At 40.9% G+C, this 24,784-nt stretch overlaps 2 protein-coding genes across 2 annotated transcripts in view; both read left to right on the top strand.

The window, feature by feature from the left end:
• Positions 1–24,784, top strand: part of LOC309958900 (uncharacterized protein) — a gene marked incomplete at both ends in the record, with an annotated part of 122,729 nt that overhangs the window by 45,896 nt on the left and 52,049 nt on the right. The window lies entirely within an intron of this gene.
• LOC309959893 (protocadherin gamma-A12-like) lies at positions 1,965–4,424 on the top strand (the record flags this gene model as incomplete). The annotated part of the gene is made up of 1 exon (XM_082836451.1): positions 1,965–4,424. The coding sequence occupies one exon, from the start codon at positions 1,965–1,967 to the stop codon at positions 4,422–4,424; it is 2,460 nt and encodes an 819-aa protein (XP_082692577.1).

Genomic DNA, 24,784 nt, shown 5'->3' with positions numbered 1-24,784 from the left:
CTTTCTCTTTCTGACTTACTTCACTCTGTATGACAGACTCTAGGTCTATCCACCTCATTACAAATAGCTCAATTTCGTTTCTTTTTATGGCTGGTAATATTCCATTGTATATACGTGCCACATCTTCTTTATCCATTCATCCGATGATGGACACTTAGGTTGTTTCCATCTCCAGGCTATTGTAAATAGAGCTCCAATGAACATTTTGGTACATGACTCTTTTTGAATTACGGTTTTCTCAGGGTATATGCCCAGTAGTGGGATTGCTGGGTCATACGGTAGTTCTATTTGTAGTTTTTTAAGGAACCTCCATACTGTTCTCCACAGTGGCTGTATCAATTTACATTCCCACCAACAGTGCAAGAGTGTTCCCTTTTCTCCACACCCTGTCCAGCATTAATTGTTTCTAGATTTTTTGATGATGGCCATTCTGACTGGTGTGAGATGATATCTCATTGTAGTTTTGATTTGCATTTCTCTAATGATTAATGATGTTGAGCATTCTTTCATGTGTTTGTTGGCAGTCTGTATATCTTCTTTGGAGAAATGTCTATTTAGGTCTTCTGCCCATTTTTGGATTGGGTTGTTTGTTTTTTTGTTATTGAGCTGCATGAGCTGCTTATAAATTTTGGAGATTAATCCTTTGTCAGTTGCTTCATTTGCAAATATTTTCTCCCATTCTGAGGGTTGTCTTTTGGTCTTGTTTATGGTTTCCTTTGCTGTGTAAAAGCTTTGAAGTTTCATTAGGTCCCATTTGTTTATTTTTGTTTTTATTTCCATTTCTCTAGGAGGTGGGTCAAAAAGGATCTTGCTGTGATTTATGTCATAGAGTGTTCTGCCTATGTTTTCCTCTAAGAGTTTGATAGTGTCTGGCCTTACATTTAGGTCTTTAATCCATTTTGAGCTTATTTTTGTGTATGGTGTTAGGGAGTGATCTAATCTCATACTTTTACATGTACCTGTCCATTTTTCCCAGCACCATTTATTGAAGAGGCTGTCCTTTCTCCACTGTACATTCCTGCCTCCTTTATCAAAGATAACTAAATATTCTTTTGAAATATATTAGTAGAGTACTACCCTTATTTCAAGCAAATGCTAGTTGGAATGCTTCCATTTTGTTCTAAAAATGTTACTGTGTCTTCTTCACTTGATTTCCTGCGAGGTGTGATTCTGGTAATGTGTACAATCAAGTTTCTTATTTTTAGGTTTCCATATTATTGTGAAAATTTGATTTTAAAATGTTAAATGTCAACCACATGTTAAAGTAGTTCTTCCATTTAGGTAAATTTAAGAATCTACCAAAAATTTTTGCCACAGATTTTAGCTGGGTTAGAATTTTTAACTTATTCTATTATATAATTTCTCAAAACATGAAACTCCTAAGGAGATTCCCATAATAGGTGTGTATGTGTGGTGGGGGTGATATCAAAGCAGGTGCACTAAAATATACAGTTAAATTTACTGTGTATAGAAACTTCAAATTCATGTAAAAGCTCATTGGAAAAATCAGAATACGCCTACAGGTACAGGAAATAATCTCAAGAAAGTGACTCTGTATGAAAACTCTAGGGAAATAAAAAGAAGCTCACTGAAATTCCAAGTAAAATGGATAGTGTAGTTTTGGTTGGCTCCACTTCCATCCGTATTTGGAGAACAGTAGGTGGAGCTATTTAAGGTCTGAAAACCAAAATCCTTTCCTGGAGTTCAAGATTGTGCAGTAATTGGTTAGGACTCTGAGCGCCGCTGTTCACCAATCAGGGAGAGAAAAGCAGAGAGAGATCCTGCTAGCCGGGCACTCGCGTTGAAGCACAAAGCACGGATAGAAACTAACCATCTCCGGGACTGTGAGGAAACTGATTGGAAGAGCTCGGGTCCCCCAACTGTCGGATTTTAAGGACGGATGCGCTGATCCGGACTTCGGTGATCAAGGGAAGAATTGGAAATAATCCTCAAGGAAAGTGACAATGATTCCTGCGCGACTGCACCAGGACTGCAAAAAGCTGGTCCTGCTGGGAGTTCTCCTGGGGGTTCAGTGGGAAACTGGATGCACCCAAATCCACTATTCGGTTCCTGAGGAGCTGGAGAAAGGCTCTAGGGTGGGGAACATCGCCAAGGATCTGGGGTTGGAGCCCTGGGAACTAGAGGAGCGCGGAGTCCGCATCGTCTCCAGAGGTAGGACACAACTTTTTGCTCTGAATCCGCGAAGCGGCAGCTTGGTCACTGCCGGCAGGATAGACCGGGAGGAGCTCTGTATGGGGGCCATCAAGTGTCAACTAAATCTGGAGATTCTGATGGAGGATAAAGTGAAAATATACGGGGTAGTGGTAGAAGTGAGGGACATTAATGATAATGCCCCGTATTTCCAGGAAGGTGAATTAGAAATAAAAATGAGTGAAAATGCAGCCACTGGGATGCGGTTCCCCCTTCCCCACGCTTGGGATCCGGATATAGGGAAGAATTCACTCCAGAGCTATGAGCTCAGTAGTAATACTCACTTCTCCCTGGACGTGCAAAGTGGAGCGGATGGTAATAAATATCCGGAATTGGTGCTGGAGCGCGCCCTGGACCGCGAGGAAAAGGCCGTTCACCACCTGGTTCTCACGGCTTCCGACGCGGGCTATCCAGTCCGCACTGGCACCGCGCGCATCCGTGTGATGGTCGTTGATGTGAACGACAACGCACCAGCGTTTGCGCAGTCCGAGTACCGTGTGAGCGTTCCGGAGAATGTGGCCGTGGGCACTGAGCTGCTTCTGGTAAACGCCACCGACCCTGACGAAGGAGCCAACGCGGAAGTGATGTATTCCTTCCGGTATGTGGACAACAAAGCGGCCCAACTTTTCAAGCTAGATTGTAATTTAGGAACAATTTCAACAATAGGGGAGTTGAACCACGAGGAATCAGGATTCTACGAGATGGAAGTGCAAGCAATGGATAACGCAGGATATTCTGCACGAGCCAAAGTCCTCATCACAGTTTTGGACGTGAATGATAACGCCCCTGAAGTAGTAGTCACCTCTCTCTCCAGCTCCATTCTGGAAAACTCTCCCAGAGGGACGTTAATTGCCCTTCTAAATGTAAACGATCAAGACTCTGGGGAAAATGGACAAGTGATTTGTTTTATCCAAGGGAATCTGCCTTTTAAATTAGAAAAGGCTTATGGAAATTATTATAGTTTAGTAACAGACACACTCCTAGACCGAGAACTGGTTCCTAGCTACAACATCACGGTGACTGCCACTGACCGAGGAAGTCCGCCCCTGTCCACGGAAACTCACATCACCCTGAACGTGGCAGACACCAACGACAATCCGCCCGCCTTCTCTCATGCCTCCTACTCCGCATATATCCTAGAAAACAACCCCAGAGGAGCGTCCATCGTCTCTGTGACCGCCCATGACCCCGACTATGGAGAGAATGCCCAGGTCACTTACTCCCTGGCGGAGGACAGCCTCCAGGGAGCTCCCCTGTCCTCCTACGTCTCCATAAACTCAGACACTGGCGTCCTGTATGCGTTGCGTTCCTTCGACTATGAGCAATTCCGAGACTTGCAGCTACAAGTGATGGCACATGACAGCGGGGACCCTCCACTCAGCAGCAACGTGTCGCTGAGCCTGTTCGTGATGGACCAGAACGACAACTCGCCAGAGATCCTCTTCCCCGCCGTACCCACCGATGGCTCCATGGGCGTGGAGCTGGCACCCCGCTCCGCAGAGCCCGGCTACCTGGTGACCAAGGTGGTGGCTGTGGACAGAGACTCAGGCCAGAACGCCTGGCTGTCCTACCGCCTCCTCAAGGCCAGCCAGCCGGGGCTCTTCGCGGTGGGGCTGCACACGGGCGAGGTGCGCACAGCGAGGGCCCTGCTGTACAGTGACACACTCAAGCAGAGCCTGGTGGTGGCGGTCCAGGACCACGGGCAGCCCCCTCTCTCGGCCACGGTCACGCTCACAGTGGCAGTAGCGGACAGCATCCCCGACGTCCTGGCTGATCTAGGCAGCCTTGAGTCTCCCGTCAGCCCCGACAATTCGGACCTCACGCTGTACCTGGTGGTGGCGGTGGCTGCCGTCTCCTGCGTCTTCCTCGCCTTTGTCATTGTGCTGCTGGCGCTCAGGCTGAGGCGCTGGCACACGTCGCGCCTGCTCAAGGCTTCAGGAGGCGGGTTAGCGGGTGTGCCCACGTCTCAGTTTGTGGGCGTGGACGGGGTGCGGGCTTTCCTGCAGGCCTATTCCCACGAGGTCTCGCTCACAGCGGACTCGCGGGGGGGTCACGTGATCTTCCCGCAGCCCAACTACGTGGACACACTCATCAGCCAGGAGAGCTGTGAGAAAAGCGAGCCTGTCTTGCTCTCGGGCGATTCCGTGTTTTCTAAAGATAATCATGCATTAATTCAGGTGAGTGCATATCAAACATTCTCCTCTGAGCTTTGAGCAAGATATCTCTTATTACAGGTAATTAGTATTTATTCGGAATTTATAAAACAGACAGCAAGAAATTTTTATAAACATTGCAGGCACCATTGACAACCGGGCCGACTTCCTTCAGGCTTTTCCTCACGTCTATTTATAATAATTTAAAAAATATTTGTGTATGTTATATATAAAATTTTATATCCATTTTATACAGTACTTTTAATACTCTATATAATTTTTCTAATTTAATTTACCAACTGTACAGCTCTTCTTGCTTTTGATTGCTGTTTTTATTTCCCATCGGCCGTCCAGCAGGTTTATGTTGAACGTCTGATGCCAATTTATCTCTTAAGAACACAGATTCTTCTAGAGGGGATAAATCTAATTCAATCAAAAGTATATAAATGATATTTTAAATAAACTATTATAAATAGAGCGGCTTCTGACTACACATGAAATTGCCTAACAAATTCATAAATTGCATTTAGTTTCTTTTCAAGTGCAATAATTCTGGTTATTAGGGATGCATACATTATACTTTCTCAGTGTCCTAAGTTATTTCATGGTTTCACATCATTCATGAAATTCCAAATATCGTGAGTTTATTTCTTATGCATTTAAAACGTTCTCACTGAAATATGCACGGTGTAAGTGTTGTCATGAGGAAAAACTGAAGAGATTGTTCATTTTTCATCCCCATTACAGAGTTCAGGAATACAAGTCTATATGTGTTTCCAGTTTAGATATTTCTTTTGCCCATTATCGACACTGACGATATTATGGTGACTCTGTGGAATATTCAGAGTTAACAGATTGTGTTTTGAGCACATTTTTGATATCGTGGTAAATTTTTAGTAATTCTCTCTTCTTATTTAAAATTTCCCATAATTCTCACACACGGACAATTTTCTTGAAAATGCACAGATTCTGTTTCCTGAGAATCTTACGCTTATTGTAGAATGTTGAACAGAAATCAAATGCTAAAATATATTATTCTTGGGAAAGCGTTGCTGTAACCTGTGAGAAGCCTGGTTTCTTTTGGTGAATTTTTTTTTTTTTAAGGATTTTTAAAAAATTAATTAATTTATTTATTATTATGGTTTTGGCTGTGTTGGGTCTTTGTTTCTGTGCGAGGGCTTTCTCTAGTTGCAGCAAGCTGGGGCCACTCTTCATCACGGTGCGTGGGCCTTTCACTGTCACGGCCTCTCTTGTTGCGGGGCACAGGCTCCAGTCGCGCAGGCTCAGTAGTTGTGGCTCATGGGCTCTAGAGCGCAGGCTCAGTAGTTGTGGCGCACGGACCTAGTTGCTCCGCGACATGTGGAATCTTCCCAGACCCGTGTCCCCTGCATTGGCAGGCAGATTCTCAACCACTGCGCCATCAGGGAAGCCCTCTTTTGGTGAATTCTATAAAGGGGAAGGAAATCATAACATCCTAATTATTTTCTCCTGACTTGTTGCCTATCTGTTTTCAAAAATACAATAGGTAATTAAAACCAAGACTTATAAAAGAGATTGAAAACGATTTGGAGAATGAAAGATAATCAAGTTGCCCTAAAATGAGGCAGTTACTGCTCCTGAAATTCACATGTCACTTTATGCTTCTTGACAGCCAAGACAAAAAAAGGAAATTAAAAAAAAAAAGGAGATATAAAGTGGATCTATTTGCCTTATTTTTTTTAAGGAAGTTTTTTTTTTTACACATCTTTATTGGAGTATAATCACTTTACAATGGTCTGTTAGTTTCTGCTTTATAATAAAGTGAATCAGCTATACATATACATATATCCCCATATCTCCTCCCTCTTGCGTCTCCCTCCCACCCTCCCTATCCCACCCCTCTAGGTTGTCACAAAGCACCGAGCTGATCTCCCTGTGCTATGCGGCTGCTTCCCACTAGCTATCTATTTTACTTTTGGTAGTATATATACGTCCATGCCACTCTCTCACTTCATTCCAGCTTACCTTTCCCCCTTGAAGGAAGTTTTTGAGCATATCTAAAATGGCAAACTTCATATTGACATTAAGTTCCAAATGGAATTTAATAAGTAGAGCTTTCTAAATAATACCAAGGAAAACAGAGAGAAATGTAACTTCTGTTGTTTTGTAAAAGCTATCAAAATGTTTATCACGTGGCCAGTTTTCTTGTGCTGGTTGATTCAAAATGAAAGACATAACACACAATAGAAATTATTTGGGAAGCTAAACTAGCATAGTCCAATTACGCTGACTTTGTTCATGTAACTTGATTTAGGGACAAATCATTAAGAGCTAGGGCAATGAATAGTGATGACCCTTAGGCTGTATCTCAGGTATCAGTGATCTCAATTATGCTTCCAGTATGAGCTAAATTGGCTTCATTAAATAGTTGCTGAGTGAATGAATGAACAAATGTATGTGCTCTGGGGATTACCTAATATCAGTATTCTAAGATGTAGTGTGACAGAGAAACAGCAGCTATGTAACGAGGTAACTCCTAACTGTGTGACCTTTGACGTTATTCAATTGCTTTCAGCTTCAGCAAATTAGGGATTGTAATATGTAATTTGAAAGATTGTGGTGAAGCCTAGTGATAACATAAACCGTCTGGTTCATAATATGTACTTAATTAACAGTAGTCCTTTTTTTTTTTTTTAACATTGTTGATAGAAAAAGGAGTCCTGCTTTCAATATCAGTACACTTAACATTCTGTTGGGAAAAGTAATAATGATTTGTGTACTCCTCCAGACAATACAATGGGATGACCTGTGAGTGGAAGTAAAACTGTTCTAACAATTTTATGAAAGCTACTGTAAAAATCTTAAGTGCTTAGGCACGTTCTTGATTGAGAAGGCCCTGTTTGGGGTCATGAAAGATAGGGGGAAGATTGTTTTTGATGAGACAATTTTATGAATGTTAATTTTTCTCTCTCTGAATGACAGTTTAACTTAAACAAGGGTCCTGTGTAACTTATTATTTAAGGACCAATTTACTCCAATAGAATTGCTAGGATGATTTAAATGGAAAATGGATCACCAAAATCTGAAAGCTGGAGTTATTTGGTTTTGGCCACATGAGAATTTAAGTTAATGGCTGCACAAAATATCAATCTTAGCTTTAGGATATTTGTTGATAATTAGGTTATTTGTTGATTGGTTTTTTTAGAGTAATTGGACAATGGGCTTGGATTTTATTTCCTCTGGTTTCAGTAATGAAATTATGTCAAGGACTTTTCTTATCTTCCTTTGTGTTATATGGAAGGTGGGTATGCATTCACTTAATCTAGTTAAAGTATTCAGCTATAACTTAAAAGTTGTAGTTCCTCTATTTTATAGCACCTAAAATTGGAATGTAATCTATCATCATTCTTCCCCAACTTCCATTCTATAAGAGATACCCTCCTTGAAGGAGCAATGGCCTAGGATCCTTGCTGAGTCTGTACAACTTGTTGAGACTACTCAACCCATAGATTATTTTAAGCTGCATTAGAAGACTAATGATAAACGAGTGGATTGTATTACAGTTTTCTCAGTTATATGTAACAGAGTATAGCTGTGATCATGAATTGATTAGTTCTGGTGAAAAATCTGCTTTTTCCTTATGCAAGGTATCAAGTTCAAGAAAGTAAACGCCTTCACATTAAATATGTGCCATGCTTTGTATATCTATTATACCTCAATAAAGCTATTTTAAAAAATTTTAAGCAAACACATAGTTGTGACGGGATGTTGATCAAACTAATGACTGTATATATTAGGAAAGAGACAGATTTATTCTCTAATGTTACACTTGGAGTTCATTTTTAGGAAACCATACCTAATGAAAAGTTATCAATAACAGAGCACACTCTTTAGGACATATTTTTAAAACACTGATAGGAAAAGATAGCCAATGGCAAAGATAATTGAAAAAACTCTTTGATAGAGGATACGTTTTCTGGATACCAAATTGGAAGAGCTCTAGTTCAGGAAAATGTGATGAAATTGCCATCAGATGGACCATAGAGGAGATAAAATAATTTATCTATATGTAGAAAGAAATCAGTACCTCCACAATTTCTCTGAGAGAAGCCATAAAAAGATCTACTATGTTTAATAATCATTGAGGACAAGCATAATTTCTTAGTTCATCTTTAAGTCCCTGAAGAATTGCACACAGTGGTTTGTATACCTTCTAAATACTCAAAAAAAGGCTTGAATTCAATGATTAGAAAGTAATCTCTTGGGGAAAAATCATAGTGCAAATCCATTTTACGTGTGCTTTCCCTCTACATCAAACTCCTAATAAGAGCCAACTCTCTGATCTATCTAAAGATAAGGAACTGAAGATTTATCAAATTTTTAAAATAGGTGCCACAATCCATAAGATTTCTATGTTGTGAAACCTGCTAGAAGCTTTCTATATATTTATAGCTGAAGATCCAACCAATAGTTCATCCTGAGACTGTGTATATGAAAAAAGTAAAGCCTTTTCCCCCACCAAAAAATAAAAATAAAAAGAGAGACTCAATCTAAAAATACTCTTAAATGTCTAGAAGAAATAAAAAGAAGTCATTGCTTTGGTTTCATATGCTGGAGTCATTGAGAATATAAACTTTGAAGAATATTTAATTGCCTGAATAAAACTGTACTACTGCTTCTCAACTTGCAAATTCCAGTGAGAAACATCTTTCTCTTTGCTCTCAATTCTTCAGAACCTTGACCTCTAATTTCTTCAGGTTGCAGTTCTAGAGTAGGGACGCAGAGCAGTGCTATCAGCCCATGTAGAAACAGAGGTAAACAAGGAGATCCCATAATATTTCCACGAGGTGACTTTCCTAATCGCACCTTGCCAGAGATCTGGGGCTAGGTGTCCAGGACTTAATGGGCTCAGAAGCTGCAAGTTAATGTGGAAAAAGAATACCTCACTCCAAGTGAAGAAAGTGGGGATTTATTTGTGAGTAACAGGATGGACCTGGAGCAGATATGCCGACATACTATACTTCGTATCATACGTTTATAAATGGTAGTTGAGAATCCTTTAAATGTTTTTCACGTTAATATAGTCAAGATGTAAACGATAATACTCCCCAGTTCAGCAGGAGTGCTATTGAGTTAAATATGTGAGTTGATCCAGCCTGGAGCAAGGTTTGCAATAGTACCTGCAAAAGATCCTGATGATGGAAGCAATTCCTTTACAAAGTTATCACCCTAACAGCAACTGTATATTTGTCTTCCAAGTAAAATAGACCAACAGTGGAAACAAATAGATTGAACTTGTATTAGAGAAGCCACTAGACTGGGAAAAGCAGAGGTCGCATCACTTAGTCCTGACAGCATTAGATGGAGAGGAGCACCAGAAACAGAGCCACTCGGATCCCGACCCTGGTGGTCGACGCCAACTACAACCCCTCAACCTCCGATTTCAGCCAGAATGTATACAGGGTCATCCTTCAAGAAGACATGCCCCTAGGCACCTCCATGATGAGGCTGAGGGCCACTGACCTGGACAAGGGCATCAAAGTGGAGATCAAGAATGTCTTCGCAGCCCAGAGTACCCATATCCAGTTTGGCCTTGATCATGGTAGAGGAGAAATGAAAACCTTAAGTACATCAGAATATGAAGAGATTAAAAAGTATTCCATAGTTTTGGAAGGAAGGAATGGGGGTGTGTGGGGGGGATTGGTTTCCCAGTGTAATTGAGATCAAAATTCTAGATGATGATGACAAAGTACTGGAGGTTTTTTTTTTTGGCCGCGACTGGCGGCTTGCAGGATCTTAGTTCCCCGACCAGGGATTGAACCCTCGACCTTGGCAGTAAAAGCGCGGGGTCCTAACCACTAGACTGCCAGGGAATTCCCCCCAGAGGTTATTTTTACTTCTATTTTCATAATAATTCCTGCAGATTCTGCACCTCAGATAGTAACTGCTCTGTTTAAAACACAGGATCCAGATTCAGGAGAAAACAGGGAGGTCAAATGTCTGGTACAAGAAAATACACTTTTTAGAATTGAATCTTTCACCAATAATTACTACAAGCTTGTAACAGATGGGGCCCTAGAGTGGGAGCAAACCCTGGAGTGCAGTGTTACCATCACAGCTGCTGACAGAAGTAAGGCACCACTCTCCTCCAGCAGAAGCATCACACAGCACAGTGGCGATGTCAACAACAACGCTCCAGTTTTCCATCAGTCCTCCTAAGTGGTCCACGTGGATGAGAACAACCCTCCTGGCACCTCCATTGCCCAAGTCTGCACCGCAGATCCCAATCTGGGACCCAGTGCCTGTATCTCCTACTCCACCATGCTATTGAGTTAAATACTCAATTCAAATACTTTGAGTGAATTTGAGCTAGCACAGAATGCCAAATCGAGACATTCCTTGTAATCAGGTAATTGTACAAATGGATCCCAATAATGGTAGTGTGGCATTTCACCAAACTTGCAGTTTATAAACACTTCAAAAATTAGGTACTAACATTTGCATATAAAATTCCCCATTATATATTTTACTGTCAGTGTTTTTGGAAGCTTGCCGTATAGCAACAACGACCACACACAAAAAAGGAAAAACAATTACCTTTGGAAAGTGAAAATACGTAAAATGGATAATATGGAAACACTGAAAAGAGTGAAAGGATTACTGGTAAGTCAAAAGAAAGAGAATATTAGGAGAAAGATGCATTAGAATGCGTCTAATTGGTTAGTCACGGTAGGGTTCCTTGTTGGTGTGGGTTTTGTTGTGCAAGATATGTTAATTTTATTATAAATTCCACCTGGCTGTTGGTCTCCAAAAGGAATTCAACAAATCAGATAATTTGGCATCTTCAACCTGGATTCTGATGCTCACCTGAAAAGTTTGCTAAAGCTTGGAAACCAAGAAAAGGCAAGCATCTCAACGAATACGTGTCACTTTCATTTACTGGCTTTACCTTATTTAACATTGTTCTAGCAGTACGTTAGAGGAGGCAGTGAATATTCCTGGTAAACAAGGGGCACTTGTTTTATACCTACTGACTCTTCTATTTACATTTTTTAAAGTAGTTTTTGCATATGTGGTATGAGGCAGCGATTCAGTGAGGTAGGGGTTAAGGTTCTCTTTTCCTATATGGATGCCCAGTTTTTCCAGCATCACTTGTCAAAAAACTTTTCCTTTTCCTATTGAATTGCTTTGGTACCCCTGTTGAAAATCATTTGATCTATATGTATGGGTCTATTTCTAGACTCTACATCATGTGCCATTGATCTATCCATCCCTTTGCCAATACCACTCTGTCTTGATTATTGTAGCTTTATAAGTCTTGAGGTCAGGTAGTAAGTCCCCCAAGTTTTTTCTTCTTTTTCAACGCTGTTTTGACTATTCTTAGTTCTTTGCCTGTCCAAATAAATTAAAATTGTCTTGTCACTTTCTAGAGGGGAAAAGCCTGAAGGGATTTTGAATGGGATTTATTGCCTTGAAACTATAAATCTACTGGTGGAGGGGTCATCTTAACAATATTGAGACTTCCAATCCAGGAGAATAGTATATATTTCATATTTCCATTTATTTAGGTCTTCTTTAACTTCTTTCAGCAATGTTTTAGGTCTTGTATATCTTTAATTAAATTATTCCTACACATTTGATGCTTTTGGATGTTATTGTAAAATGTGTTTCTTATTTCATTTTCTGATTGCTAGTTTACAGAAAAACTATTGATTTTTGTATATTGCATATGCTTTTGAAAAACAAGAGGTGTAGGGTGCTCTATTCTCATACTGTATGAGAATATAATGTAAGAGAATATAGTATAAGCTTAAATCACCTCTACGTAAGTTCAGGCTTACATTCTGTGCAGGAGTAGGTTGGAAGAGTCCACCCCCAAACAGAGCAAACACTAGTGTCTGCCCCAAGTCTAGTAGAGTGGATCATTCATTCATTTCTGTAACAGATATTTATTAACTGCCTATTATATGCAAGGCATTGTCCTAGGTGCCAAGGGTGCATCAATGAACAGGCAGATATGATTTCTGCAATTAATGGGTCCCCATTCTATGATATGATCTTTTACAAGCCTGATAAATGCCACCAAGGAGAAAAACCGGGTGCTAAGAGAGCTTGTAATAGAGAGGCCTACTCTGGTCTGAAGGGTCAGGTAAGTCTTCTTTCAGGAAGTGATTCTTACTGTGCTATCTGAAGGATGAATATAAGTTAGCTAGGTAACAAGGAGATTAAAGAAGAAATTGTCAGGCAGAGGGAATAGCATGTATAAAGGACCTTTAAAAAAGAAAAGAAAAGGTGAGCAAATTAAAAAGGGTTAGGGAGGTTAGAAATGGAAAATAAGTAAGTGAGGTACATTTTAAGTAACCTTGTACTTAGGAGCTATTGAAAGGTTTGAAACAAGGCAGAGACAAGATATGGTTTAAATTTTTTTTTTTTTTTTTTTTGCGGTACGCGAGCCTCTCACTGCTGTGGCCCCTCCCGCTGCAGAACACAGCCTCCGGATGCGCAGGCTCAGCGGCCATGGCTCACTGGCCCAGCCGCTCCGCGGCATGTGGGATCCTCCCGGACCGGGGCACGAACCCGTGTCCCCTGCATCGGCAGGCGGACTCCCAACCACTGTGCCACCAGGGAAGCCCTGGTTTAAATTTTTAAAAGATTACTCTGGCTGCTGTGTGGTGAATAGATATATGAGGGTTATAAATGGAAGTAGGGAGAACAGAGGGGAGACTGCGTTCCTGGTAAGAAATGGTGCTGCACTGGATTCAAGGGAAGGTGGTGGATATAGAAATAAATGGATAGGGACTTCTCTGGTGACACAGTGGTTAATAATCTGCCTGCCAATGCAGGGGACACGGGTTTGAGCCCTGGTCAGGGAAGATCTCGCATGCCGCAGAGCAACTAAGCCCACAACTACTGAGCCTTCGCTCTAGAGCCCGTGAGCCACAACTACTGAGCCCACAGGCCACAACTACTGAAGCCCGTGTGCCTAGAACCTGTGCTGCACAACAAGAGAAGCCACCACAATGAGAAGCCGGCGCACCGCAACAAAGAGTAGCTCCGGCTCGCCAAAACTAGAGAAAGCCCGTGCGCAGCAATGAAAACCCAATGCAGCCAAAAATAAATAAAATAAAATAAAATAATTTATACAAAAAAAGAAATAAATGGGTAGATTGGAGATGTATTTAGGAAATATATCCAACAAGACAATAATGGAGTGGGTAGAATGTAAATTCCGTAAGGGCAGGGACTGTCTTCTTTATTATTATATTCTTCATATCATTGCCTGGCACATGATAGATTCTTTTTTTTTTTTTTGTCATAGTTTGTCTTTTCTTTTCTTTTTTTTTTTTTTACGTGATAGATTCTTTTTTTGTTTGTTTGTTTGCAGTACGCGGGCCTCTCACCGCTGTGGCCTCTCCCGTTGCGGAGCACAGGCTCCGGACGCGCAGGCTCAGCGGCCATGGCCCACGGGCCCAGCCGCTCCGCGGCATGTGGGATCCTCCCGGACCGGGGCACGAACCCGTGTCCCCTGCATCGGCAGGCGGACTCTCAACCACTGCGCCACCAGGGAAGCCCACGTGATAGATTCTTAATAAAAAATTGTTCACTGAATAAAGGATGAAAAGGGGGGCATAAGAGTTATTTCCAGGTTTCTGAATTAAGGAACTGGATGGACAAAGGTACCATTTAGTGAGATGTGGAAGACTAGTGAAGGGTAGATTTCAAAGAAATCAAGAGTTGAGTTGTAAGCATGTTAAGAGTCTGAGAAACATCCAAGTGCAGATATTAGGAGTGTGGTTGGGCATATGGTCACCATTCTTTTACTCTGATTTCTTCCGTTGTGATAATCCCTTCAGATGGGTAGAACTTTACCAGGTTGAGCATGATAAACTTCCTGATAGCTCTACACAGGTATGTTTTTGGGCTCATGGCAGAGCTACTCCTGTGTTTTATTTTTCTTATTGATCTTTTTTTCACTATTAGAAACAAGCAGCACCCAGAGAACCTCACTGTCTCTAATTCATACTCACCCCACTCTTGAGACTAGTCCTGGTACCCAGTTCTTTTCTGCCTCTGGAATTCTGTTTGGATCATAACTTATCAGGCTTTTAAAATTTGTTGTTGTTTAATTTTCTCCCACTTGATTGTATGTTTTCCATGGACATTTTTAAGCTCAGTTTTTCTTCACCATCAGTTTTTGGCTTATAAACAGTAAAATTTCAGATAAGGAATGTTTAGGATAAAAAGTGCATAGCAATAATAATAAAATTTTTGGATTTTAATATTGTGAATATACTTGGAAGATTGTATACCCACACCTACCTTAAACATCCTGTAGAGTCCCCAGTAACGTTGTAAAAAAGATACTGCTTCTTATTCTATGACTTTCATCTGGTACATACTTTCCTCCTTATCAATGTGTTAGCTCTCTCTCACCAGCAAGTATATAGCTCCTAGATGACAAGGATTTATTTATTTTTTCATGCTATGTTTTTAAGGCCTGTAACAGTGCTTGACACTATTAAGCTCTAAATAAATATTCCTTAAGTGAATTAACAGTGACTAAGCATTTGAAGCTGAAAGCAACAGTATTAATGATCATAGAACTTCTTTTGCCCTTGAGAGTATAGAAATTTTCCATATTTTGATGGGGGTAGATTATATGGGTGTATACATTTGCCAAAACTCATTGAACTTAAGATCCTTGCATTTCACTGTATGTAAACAATATTTCAATTTAAAAGGAGATTTAAGAAAATAAAACATCAGATTCTCCTCACCACCCTCACCTTGCCTCCAGACTCACCCCCAAGAGGTCACTACTGTTAACCTGATTATGTGTACTTCCAAGCATTTTTCTGTCTATGTAAATGTGTGTGCTGTTTGCACAACAGGGATCGTCTTACAGTACATATACTGTTCTGCAACCTGCTTTTCCCAGTTAATAATATCTCAGGGACACCTTTTTTGAATCCTTATAGGTCTGCTGTCTACCTCAATCTTACTAATTTTCTTTTATTTATTTTACTTTGGGGTAGGAAGCACATTTACATGGTTCAAAAATCAAAACAATATAATAGGCATGTATTTTCTCTTTCCCATTCCTGTCCTTTTTCTATTCCACTTGTTTCCTCCTACCCCCTTGTATGGTCAGGCCACTCAAGATGGCTGCTCTCTTGCCCTCTGACCATCCCCCTGCTCGACCAGTCCCTGTTTCACCTACAACCTACTCACATGACTATCCAATCCTCTTAATCATAGGGCTTAATCACCTATGTGTTTGCCCCCTGCCCCAGCCGCTGGTTTCCCTGGTTAACTGATGAACCAACCTGACATCAACTGCACTATAAATGGTAGCCTCCTTCTCCCCCTTCTCCTATAACTGAACATCCTAGGAGCAATTGTCTCAGTGTCGATGGCTTGTCAACCCAGAGGCAACTAGTCAAACCGTCTTAGTTCAACTGTCGATCACTGAAAGGTCATTGCCAACTATCGGTCAGGACAATAACTCACTTTTGCACTTGCCACCAGATCTCCCCACCAGAGGAAAACATTACAAAATGGCCCTGCGACGGGCAGTTAAGTCCCCAGTGGTTTGGGTTTGCATACTCCACAGTGTATGTGGGGAATAGGATTAGAAAGGGACTTATAGATTTCACCTGTCTTCTACCCAGCCCCACTTAAACTACTAAGGTAATTAATCAGAGACCCTTACTAGAGAACATCAGCATCATTTTAACCTGGTGGTCTTGTTATACCGCCTCGTCAGTATTCGGCACCAGCTGAGGGTACTGAGGGTGGATAGGCGGTATGGTACTGCAGGCCAAGACAAAAAACCACAGGCAGGGGTGATATTATCTCAGAGTGCTGTTCCTGCTTGTATTTTGCTCAAAGGTCATGATATCTTCTGTATTGTACCTGTTAAAAATCTTACATTTCATCCCTAGCCTGTGCAGAGGGAGTCTGTTCACAGACTGGGCATCGGCGGCGGCCTCACTGTGAAATGTGTCTGATTGCTGGGTCTGCAGCGAGATGCCTCTATTGCTGTAGAATGGCAAGTAGAAGCCCTGGCTAAACATACAGCAGCTGCCTTAAATAATACTAGACATACAATTACCCTCCTGTCTGAGGAGACCACCCAAATGAGACAAGTGGTCCTTCAAAACAGGATGGCTCTGGACATGCTAATGGCAGCACAAGGCGGGACCTGTGCTCTCATTCAAACTCAATGTTGTGTATATATACCCAATAACTCCCACAGTATTTCCTCTGCTACGAAAGCTTTAGGCCAGGACAACCCTGCCATAGATTCCCTCTCCATCACCTCGGTAAGCTCTTGGCTCCACAATTTGCCCACATGGCGAATGAGTATTTTTCACATACCAGCTGTCTTACTCTTGATACTCTTTAGCTGCTGGTGTCTGTGTGGCATTTGTGGTGTGTGGTTGCGGTGCACCTCTACATACCTGACATCAGGGATATCGTGGAAGAGGGGGTGAACCAAGATTGTAAGGGTCATGCAGAGTACGTAGGGGTGGAGCGTATGGTCAGGCCACTCAAGGTGGCTGTTCTCTCGCTGTCTGTACATCCCCTGCTTGACCAGTCCCTGCATCACTTACACCCTACTCACATGATTATCCAATCCTCTTAATCATAGGGTTTAATCAGTAACTAGGTGGTTGCCCCCTGCCCCAGCCGCTGGTTTCCCTGGTAACTGATGAGCCAACCTGACGTCATTTCCCCCTATAAATGGTAACCTCCATTTCCCGTGAGTAGCGAAGGTTGTTGCCACGTCCTGCTTGCTGTGTGCTGTTCATGGTGGAGTGTTGCTCCACGACCTTTTGCTTCTGACTTGTAGGATTCCCTATCCAACAAATCATTGATGTCTCTGTCACGGTCTCCGGGCTTTTTCTTCAGTCTTGGAGTTGGGCAAGTACAGAGCTTGTAGGCCCGCGGGCTGCAGCCTAACACCCGTAGAGGTAAATTTAATTAGTTTCTTAAGTATCCTTTCAGCATTTCTTTATGCAAATGTGGGTGAATTATGGATGTTTTTATATCCCCACTTTTCTTACAAAAGAGATAACATGCTATACATTGTTCTGTATCTTGCTTTCTTCACTCCTCAATGTATCCTTTAAAACTATTCTCATATTAATACATAAGAAAGCTGTTTTTTTAAACAGCTGCTTAGTGTTCTATTGTGCTATTAATCAGTCTCCTGGTTAGTAAATTGATACTTGGGTTGTTCCAATCTTTGAGTATTACAAACAACTGCACTGAATAGCCTTATACCTGCATTATTTTGTACATATGCAATATATTTGTGGGATAAATTTTCAGAAGTGGAATTGCTGAGTCAAAGAAAAAAATGGGCTTGTAATTTTGATAGATACCTTCACAGCAAGTTTTTTTTTAACTTTTTATTTTGAAATAATTTCAAATTTACAGAAGGGTTGCAACAATTGTACAAAGAACTGTATACACTTTATCCGCTTGTTAATATTTTGTCTTTTGCTACATTTCCTTTATCATTTCTCTCTTTCATTCTCTATCATTCCTATGTGTGTGTACACATGTGTGTACGTATTTATGAGTGTAACAGGTTACTGTTTTTATGAACTATTTGAGAGTAAGTTGTAGATATCATGTCTCTTTATTCCTGAGCACTTCATTGTGTATTTTCTTTCTTTCTTTTTTTTTTTTTTTGCGGTACGCGGGCCTCCCACTGCCGTGGCCTCACCCGTTGCGGAGCACAGGCTCCGGACGCGCAGGCGCAGCGGCCATGGCTCACGGGCCCAGCCGCTCCGCGGTATGTGGGATCTTCCCGGACCGGGGCACGAACCTGGGTCCACCTGCATCGGCAGGCGGACTCTCAACCACTGCGCCACCAGGGAAGCCCCATTGTGTATTTTCTAAGAACAAGGACATTCTTTATATAACTGAATTTCAGTAATGAAAATAAGAAAGTTTAACATTGATACAACATGATTATTTATAGTCTGTCCTCAAACTTTACCCATACTTTACAGTAACATTTTCAAGTCCAGGCTCACACAATGCATTTAGTTGTCATGTCTCTTTAGTTTACTTTAATCTGAAACAGTTCCTCAGCCTTGTTTTGCCTTACACTGTCTTTTTTTTTAAGATGTTGGGGGTAGGAGTTTATTAATTAATTAATTTATTTTTGCTGTGTTGGGTCTTCGTTTCTGTGTGAGGGCTTTCTCTAGTTGTGGCAAGCGGGAGCCACTCTTAATCGCGGTGTGCGGGCCTCTCACTGTCGTGGCCTCTCTTGTTGCGGAGCACAGGCTCCAGATGCGCAGGCTCGGTAGTTGTGGCTCACGGGCCTAGTTGCTCCGTGGCATGTGGCATCCTTCCAGACCAGGGCTTGAACCCGTGTCCCCTGCATTAGGCAGATTCTCAACCACTGCGCCGCCAGGGAAGCCCTACACTGACATTTTTAAAAGACTATAAGCCATTTATATCATAGAATGCCCTTAATTTTGGTTTGTTTTATGCTTCCTCGTGATTATATCTAAACTAGGCATCTTTTGTTAGTATATTAGTTATCCATTCCTGTGTAACAATAGCCCAAAACTTAATCGTTTAACATAACAAATATTTGTTATCTTAAACGTTTTGTGGATCAGGAATCTGGCTATGGTTCAGTTCCTCATGGGTTGTTGGAATGAGGACCTCATTTTCTTGCTGGCTGTTAGCTAGAGTCCTACCTCAGTTTCTTGCCATGTGGACCTCTCCCATAGGGCAACTCAAAATATAGTACCTGGCTTTCTATCAGTCAAAGTACAGTGTTCAAAGTTACTTGCAGTATGGTTATGTTATTCATTTGAAATGAAGTTTATTCATTTCTATTGTATGCAATTTTAGAGTTTTTCCACACTCTAAAATTGCTGAGTGTTGATTAGTATCTTTTTGAATATGTAAAACATTTACCTAATTAAAGTCAAAAGTGTTTGTTTTAAGGTGTACTCAGGAAATTGTTGCTCCTCCCCTCTCTCTTCTGCCTTGTTCATATCCACTCACTGTGTGTCTTTTTGCAAAAAATAATCACATATATTTATATTGTCTTCTTTCTTACACAAAAAGTAACATGCTATGCAGTCTTTCCTGGCTTTGAACAGTTACGGTATACATACATTTCACTTACCACAGTTGAAATAATACCAGTCTCCTAAAAACAATTCAAACTTCGGTTACCATGGTATATTAACTGAGTAATTGCATAAAGTACAAATTTTGCTGTTGGCCCTTCAGTCCACAAATTACTTTGCAAATAAAAGATTGGTCACTGATCGTGGTGCATATCACATGGCTTCTTCCAGTCTGTTAGTGTGCATCTGTTATTTAGTTCATGCAAAAACAGCAGAGCGTGTACTTGTTCTGGCTTCTTGTCTTCAAGTGGTAAACCCACATGACATTGTACAAAAATGTATGGAGGGAATTGACCAACAAACATGAAAGTGCAGCCAAGAAATAAAAGTGATAAGGCTCTAAGTGAAATTTGAACTGAGCGTAAATGGAGTTACAGAATAAATAGCCGACCATGGGAATGTTGACACTGCTGCCTTCAAGATTCTCTAGACATGCAGCCAAAGGAGCTTAGTGAAGGTGAACTTAATGACATGAGTGAGGTAAGTGGTTTTGATGAGAAAAATGAAAATGTCCCAGAAAAAAAATGACACCAGCAAAACGTTCGCATTACAGGAACTCTCAGAGATACTTCATGACATCGAAAGCTCAAAGGATACATAAAATGTTGGATATTGATCCAGACATAAAAAGGTGTATGACAATTCGCCAAGGCATAGAAAAGATGCTTGCTCTGTTTTGTAAGTTATAGTACTAGAAGAAGCCAAACCCTTTTCAAGCTCTTCTTGTTAAGTTTTAAGTTTTTTATTAAGAAATAAAACCCTTTAATTCTCAGTGGTTCTAATGTTTTATTTTTTTATTTTATTCTATTTTTTTTGGCTGCGTTGGGTCTTTGCTGCACGCAAGTTTTCTCTAGTTGCAGCGAGGGGGGCTACTCTTCGTTGCGGAGCACGGGCTCTAGGTGCACGGGCTTCAGTAGTTGTGGCTTGTGGGCTCAGTAGTTGTGGCTCACGGGCTCTAGAGCACAGGCTCAGTAGTTGTGGTGCATGGGCTTAGTTGCTCCGTGGCATGTGGGATCTTCCTGGACCAGGGCTTGAAGCTGTGACCCCTGCACTGGCAGGCGGATTCTTAACCACTGCGCCACCAGGGAAGCCCTGGTTCTACTGTTTTAGATTACAATCTACTAAATAAATATTAGTTTTACTATTTTACTTCCCTACAAAAGATTCTTTAATGTTTTCATTAAAACATTTTTAAAGATCATGGAAGAGTCTTAATTTCCTCCATTGTTTATTAAGATCACTTTACACAGTTTCAGTTTGCATGGTCATTTTTACATCCTGCACTACCATGCAAAGTGAGAACTGACTGTATATACTCTTTTGCACTTTGCTTTAAATTTTTTAAAAATCAATTTCATTGCAGTATAATTTATGTATAATAAAATGTAACTTTAAATTATACATCTAAATGAATTTTGGCAAGTATTCACACCTGTGTAACCACCACTCTAATCAAAATACAGAACACTTCTATAACCTTCGAAAGTTCCTTCATGCCCCTTCAAGATCAATTCCTCACATGCCCAGCTCCAGGCAATCACTGATCTGCTTCCTGTCACTGTAAATTAGTTGTGCTTCTTCCAGAATTTCATCTAAATGGAATCCTGCAACATATACTCTTTTGTGTCTGCCTTATTTTGCTCAGCTTTTTTTTTGGAATTCATTCACATTTTTGCACGTACCAGTAGCTTGTTCCTTTTTATTGCTGAGCAGTATTGTATTATATAGATAGCACAATTTGTGTATTCACCCACCTGCTGATGGACATTTGGGTTCTTCCCAGTTTGGTTTTACTCTGGATTAAGGTGATATGAACATTCATGTACAAGTCTTTTTGTAGGCATATGTTTTTCATTTCTTGGATAAATACCTAAAAGCACAATTGCTGGGTCATATAATATGGAAGGTCTATATTTAGCTTTATAAGAAGCTGAAAAACTATTTTTCAAAGTTTTGATATCACTTTACATTCACATCAGCAGTGTATGAGACTTCCACATGCTCTGCATCCTCATCGATGCTTCCTATTGCCAAACTTTTAAATTTTAGCCATTCTACTGTGTGTGTAGTACTGTATCATTGACTTTAGTTTTCCTGTTGACTGAAGATACTGAACATCTTTTCATATGCTTATTGGCTATTTGTATATTTTCTTCTTGAAGTCTGTTCAAGTCTTTTGTTCATCTTTGAATTAGTTTTCTTCTTAAAATTGAGTTATGAGAGTTTTCAAAAATAAATTCTAGATCTGAGTTCTTTGTCACATACATGTTTTGTGGATGTTGTGACTTGTCTTAAAGACTGACTTAATTTTTCATTTTCTTAGTGTCTTTTGAAGAGCTGAAGTTGTAATTTTGATAAAGCTCAGTTTATCAGTTTCTTCCTTTTACCTTTTTTTTTTTTCTTTCTTTGCGGTACGCGGGCCTCTCACTGCTGTGGCCTCTCCCGCCACGGAGCACAGGCTCCGGATGCGCAGGCCCAGCGGCCACGGCCCACGGGCGCAGCCGCTCCGCGGCACGTGGGATCCTCCCGGACCGGGGCACGAACCCGCGTCCCCCGCATCGGCAGGCGGACCCCCAACCACTGCGCCACCAGGGAAGCCCCCAGTTTCTTCCTTTTATAATTTGTATTTCTTATGTTCTGTTTGTTTCTTTGTTTATTTATTGGCTGCATTGGGTTTTCGTTGCTGTGTGTGGGCTTTCTTTTAGCTGTGGCGAGCAGGGGCTACTCTTCGTTGTGGTGCGCAGGCTTCTCATTGTGGTGGCTTCTCTTTTTGCGAACACTGGCTCTAGGCACGCGGGCTTCAGTAGCTGTGGCTTGTGGGCTCTAGAGCGCAGGCTCAGTAGTTGTGGTGCACGGGCTTAGTTGCTCCATGGCATGTGGGATCTTCCCGGACCAGGGCTTGAACCCGTGTCCCCTACATTGGCAGGCGGATTCTTAACGACTACGCCACCAGGGAAGTCCCTGTGTTCTGTTTAAGAAGTCTTTGCCTGTTGAAAGTTCTGATGATTTTCTCCTACGTTTTCCTCCAGAATTTTTATAGTTTTATTATTTACAGTTTGGTGCATGATTCATTTTGAGTTTTTGCTTGTTTTATTTTGCTGAGAACACTAATCCTTTCCCCACTAGATAATCTTGGCACCTCCTTAAAAATCATTTGACCATATATATGTGAGTCTTTTTCTGGAATCTCTGTTCTAATACATATATATTTGTAGCATTGTAATAAAGTCTTGAAACCCGGTAGTGTTAGTTCTCCAATTTTGTTTTCCTTTCCAAATTGTTTTTTGCTATTCTAGATCTTTTAATTTTTATACAAATTTTCATATCATTCTGTCACTTTGTTTAAAAAAAAAGCTTCTGGATTTTGATCAGACTCTTGCTTCAAGTTGGGAAAAAGTAACTTGAATTTTTCAATCCATGAGCATGGTATGTCTCTTAAGAATTCTTTAATTACTTTAAGCACTGTTTTGTGTTTTTCATTGTGAAGATCATCTTACTTTGTTTTAAATTGAAGTATAGTTGATTTACAATGTTGTTCTAATTTCTGCTGTACAGCAAAGTGACTCAGTTATACACATATATACATTATTTTTTAAATATTCTTTTCCACATGGTTTATCACAAGAGATTGGATATAGTTCCCTGTGCTATACAGTAGACCTTGTTGTTTATCCATTCTAAATATAATAGTTTGTATCTACCAACCCCAAAGTCCCAGTCCATCCCTCTCCCTCCCCCCTCCCCCTTGGCAACCACAAGTCTGATCTCTATGTCTGTGAGTCTGTTTCTGTTTTGTAGATAGGTTCATTTGTGCCATATTTTAGATTCCACATATAAGTGATATCACATGGTTTCTTTCTTTCTGATTTACTTCACTTAGTGTGCTAAACTCTAGTTGCATCCGTGTTGCTGCAAATGGCATTATTTTGTTCTTTTTATGACTGAGTAGTATTCTATTGTATATATTTACCACATATTCTTTATCCATTCATCTCTCAATGGACATTTAAGTTGCTTCCATGTTTTGGCTGTTGTGAATAGTGCTGTTATGAATATAGGGGTGCATGTACCTTTTTGAATTATGGTTTTGTCCTGATATATGCCCAGGAGTGGGATTGCTGGATCATATAGTAAGTCTATTTTTAGTTTTCTGAGGAACTTCCATACTGTTTTCATAGTGGCTGCACCAACTTACCTTCCCACCAACAGTGTAGGAGGGTTCCCTTTTCTCCACACCCTCTCCAGCATTTGTTGTTTGTAGATTTTCTGATGATGCCCATTCTAACAGGTGTGAGGTGATACCTCATTGTAGTTTTGATTTGTATTTCTCTAATAATGAGGGATGTTGAGCAGCTTTTCATATGCCTCTTAGTTATCTGTCTGTCTTCTTTGGAGAAATGTCTATTTAGGTCTTCTCCCCCTTTTTTTTTTTTTTTTTTGTGGTACGCGGGCCTCTCACTGTTGTGGCCTCTCCCGTTGCGGAGCACAGGCTCTGGACACGCAGGCTCAGTGGCCATGGCTCTCAGGCCCAGCCGCTCCATGTGGGATCCTCCCAGACTGGGGCACGAACCCATGTCCCCTGCATTGGCAGGCAGACTCTCAACGACTGCGCCACCAGGGAAGCCCTTCTGCCCATTTTTTAATTGGGTTGATTGTTTTTTTAATATTGAGCGGTATGAGCTGTTTATATATTTTGGAGATTAATCCTTTGTCCATTGATTTGTTTGCAAATATTTTCTCCCATTCTAAGGGTTGTCTTTTCGTCTTGTTTATGGTTTCCTTTGCTGTGCAAAAGCTTTTAAGTTTCATTAGGTCTCATTTGTTTATTTTTATTTCCATTACTCTAGGAGGTGGGTCAAAAAAGATCTTGCTGTGATTTATGTCAAAGAGTGTGCTTCCTATGTTTTGCTTTAAGAGTTTTATAGTGTCTGGTCTTACATTTAGGTCCTTAATCCATTTTGAATTTATTTTTATGTATGGTGTTAGGGAGTGTTCTAATTTCATTCTTTTACATGAAGCTGCCCAGTTTTCCCAGCATCACTTATTGAAGAGACTGTTTTTTCTCCATTGTATATCCTTGCCTCCTTTGTCATAGATTAGTTGACCATAGGTGCGTGGGTTTATCTCTGGGCTTTCTATCCTGTTCCATTGATCTATATTTCTGTTTTTGGGCCAGTACCATATTGTCTTGATTACTGTACCTTTGTAGTATAGTCTGAAGTCAGGGAGTCTGATTCCTCCCGCTCTGTTTTTTTCCCTCAAGACTGCTTTGGC

The sequence above is a fragment of the Leucopleurus acutus genome, assembly GCF_964270905.1.
Source record: "Leucopleurus acutus genome assembly, chromosome: 3".
NCBI classification, from domain to species: domain Eukaryota; kingdom Metazoa; phylum Chordata; class Mammalia; order Artiodactyla; family Delphinidae; genus Leucopleurus; species Leucopleurus acutus.
The sequence above is the reverse complement of the archived record's forward strand: the minus strand, read 5'-3'. Positions and strand labels throughout refer to the sequence as shown.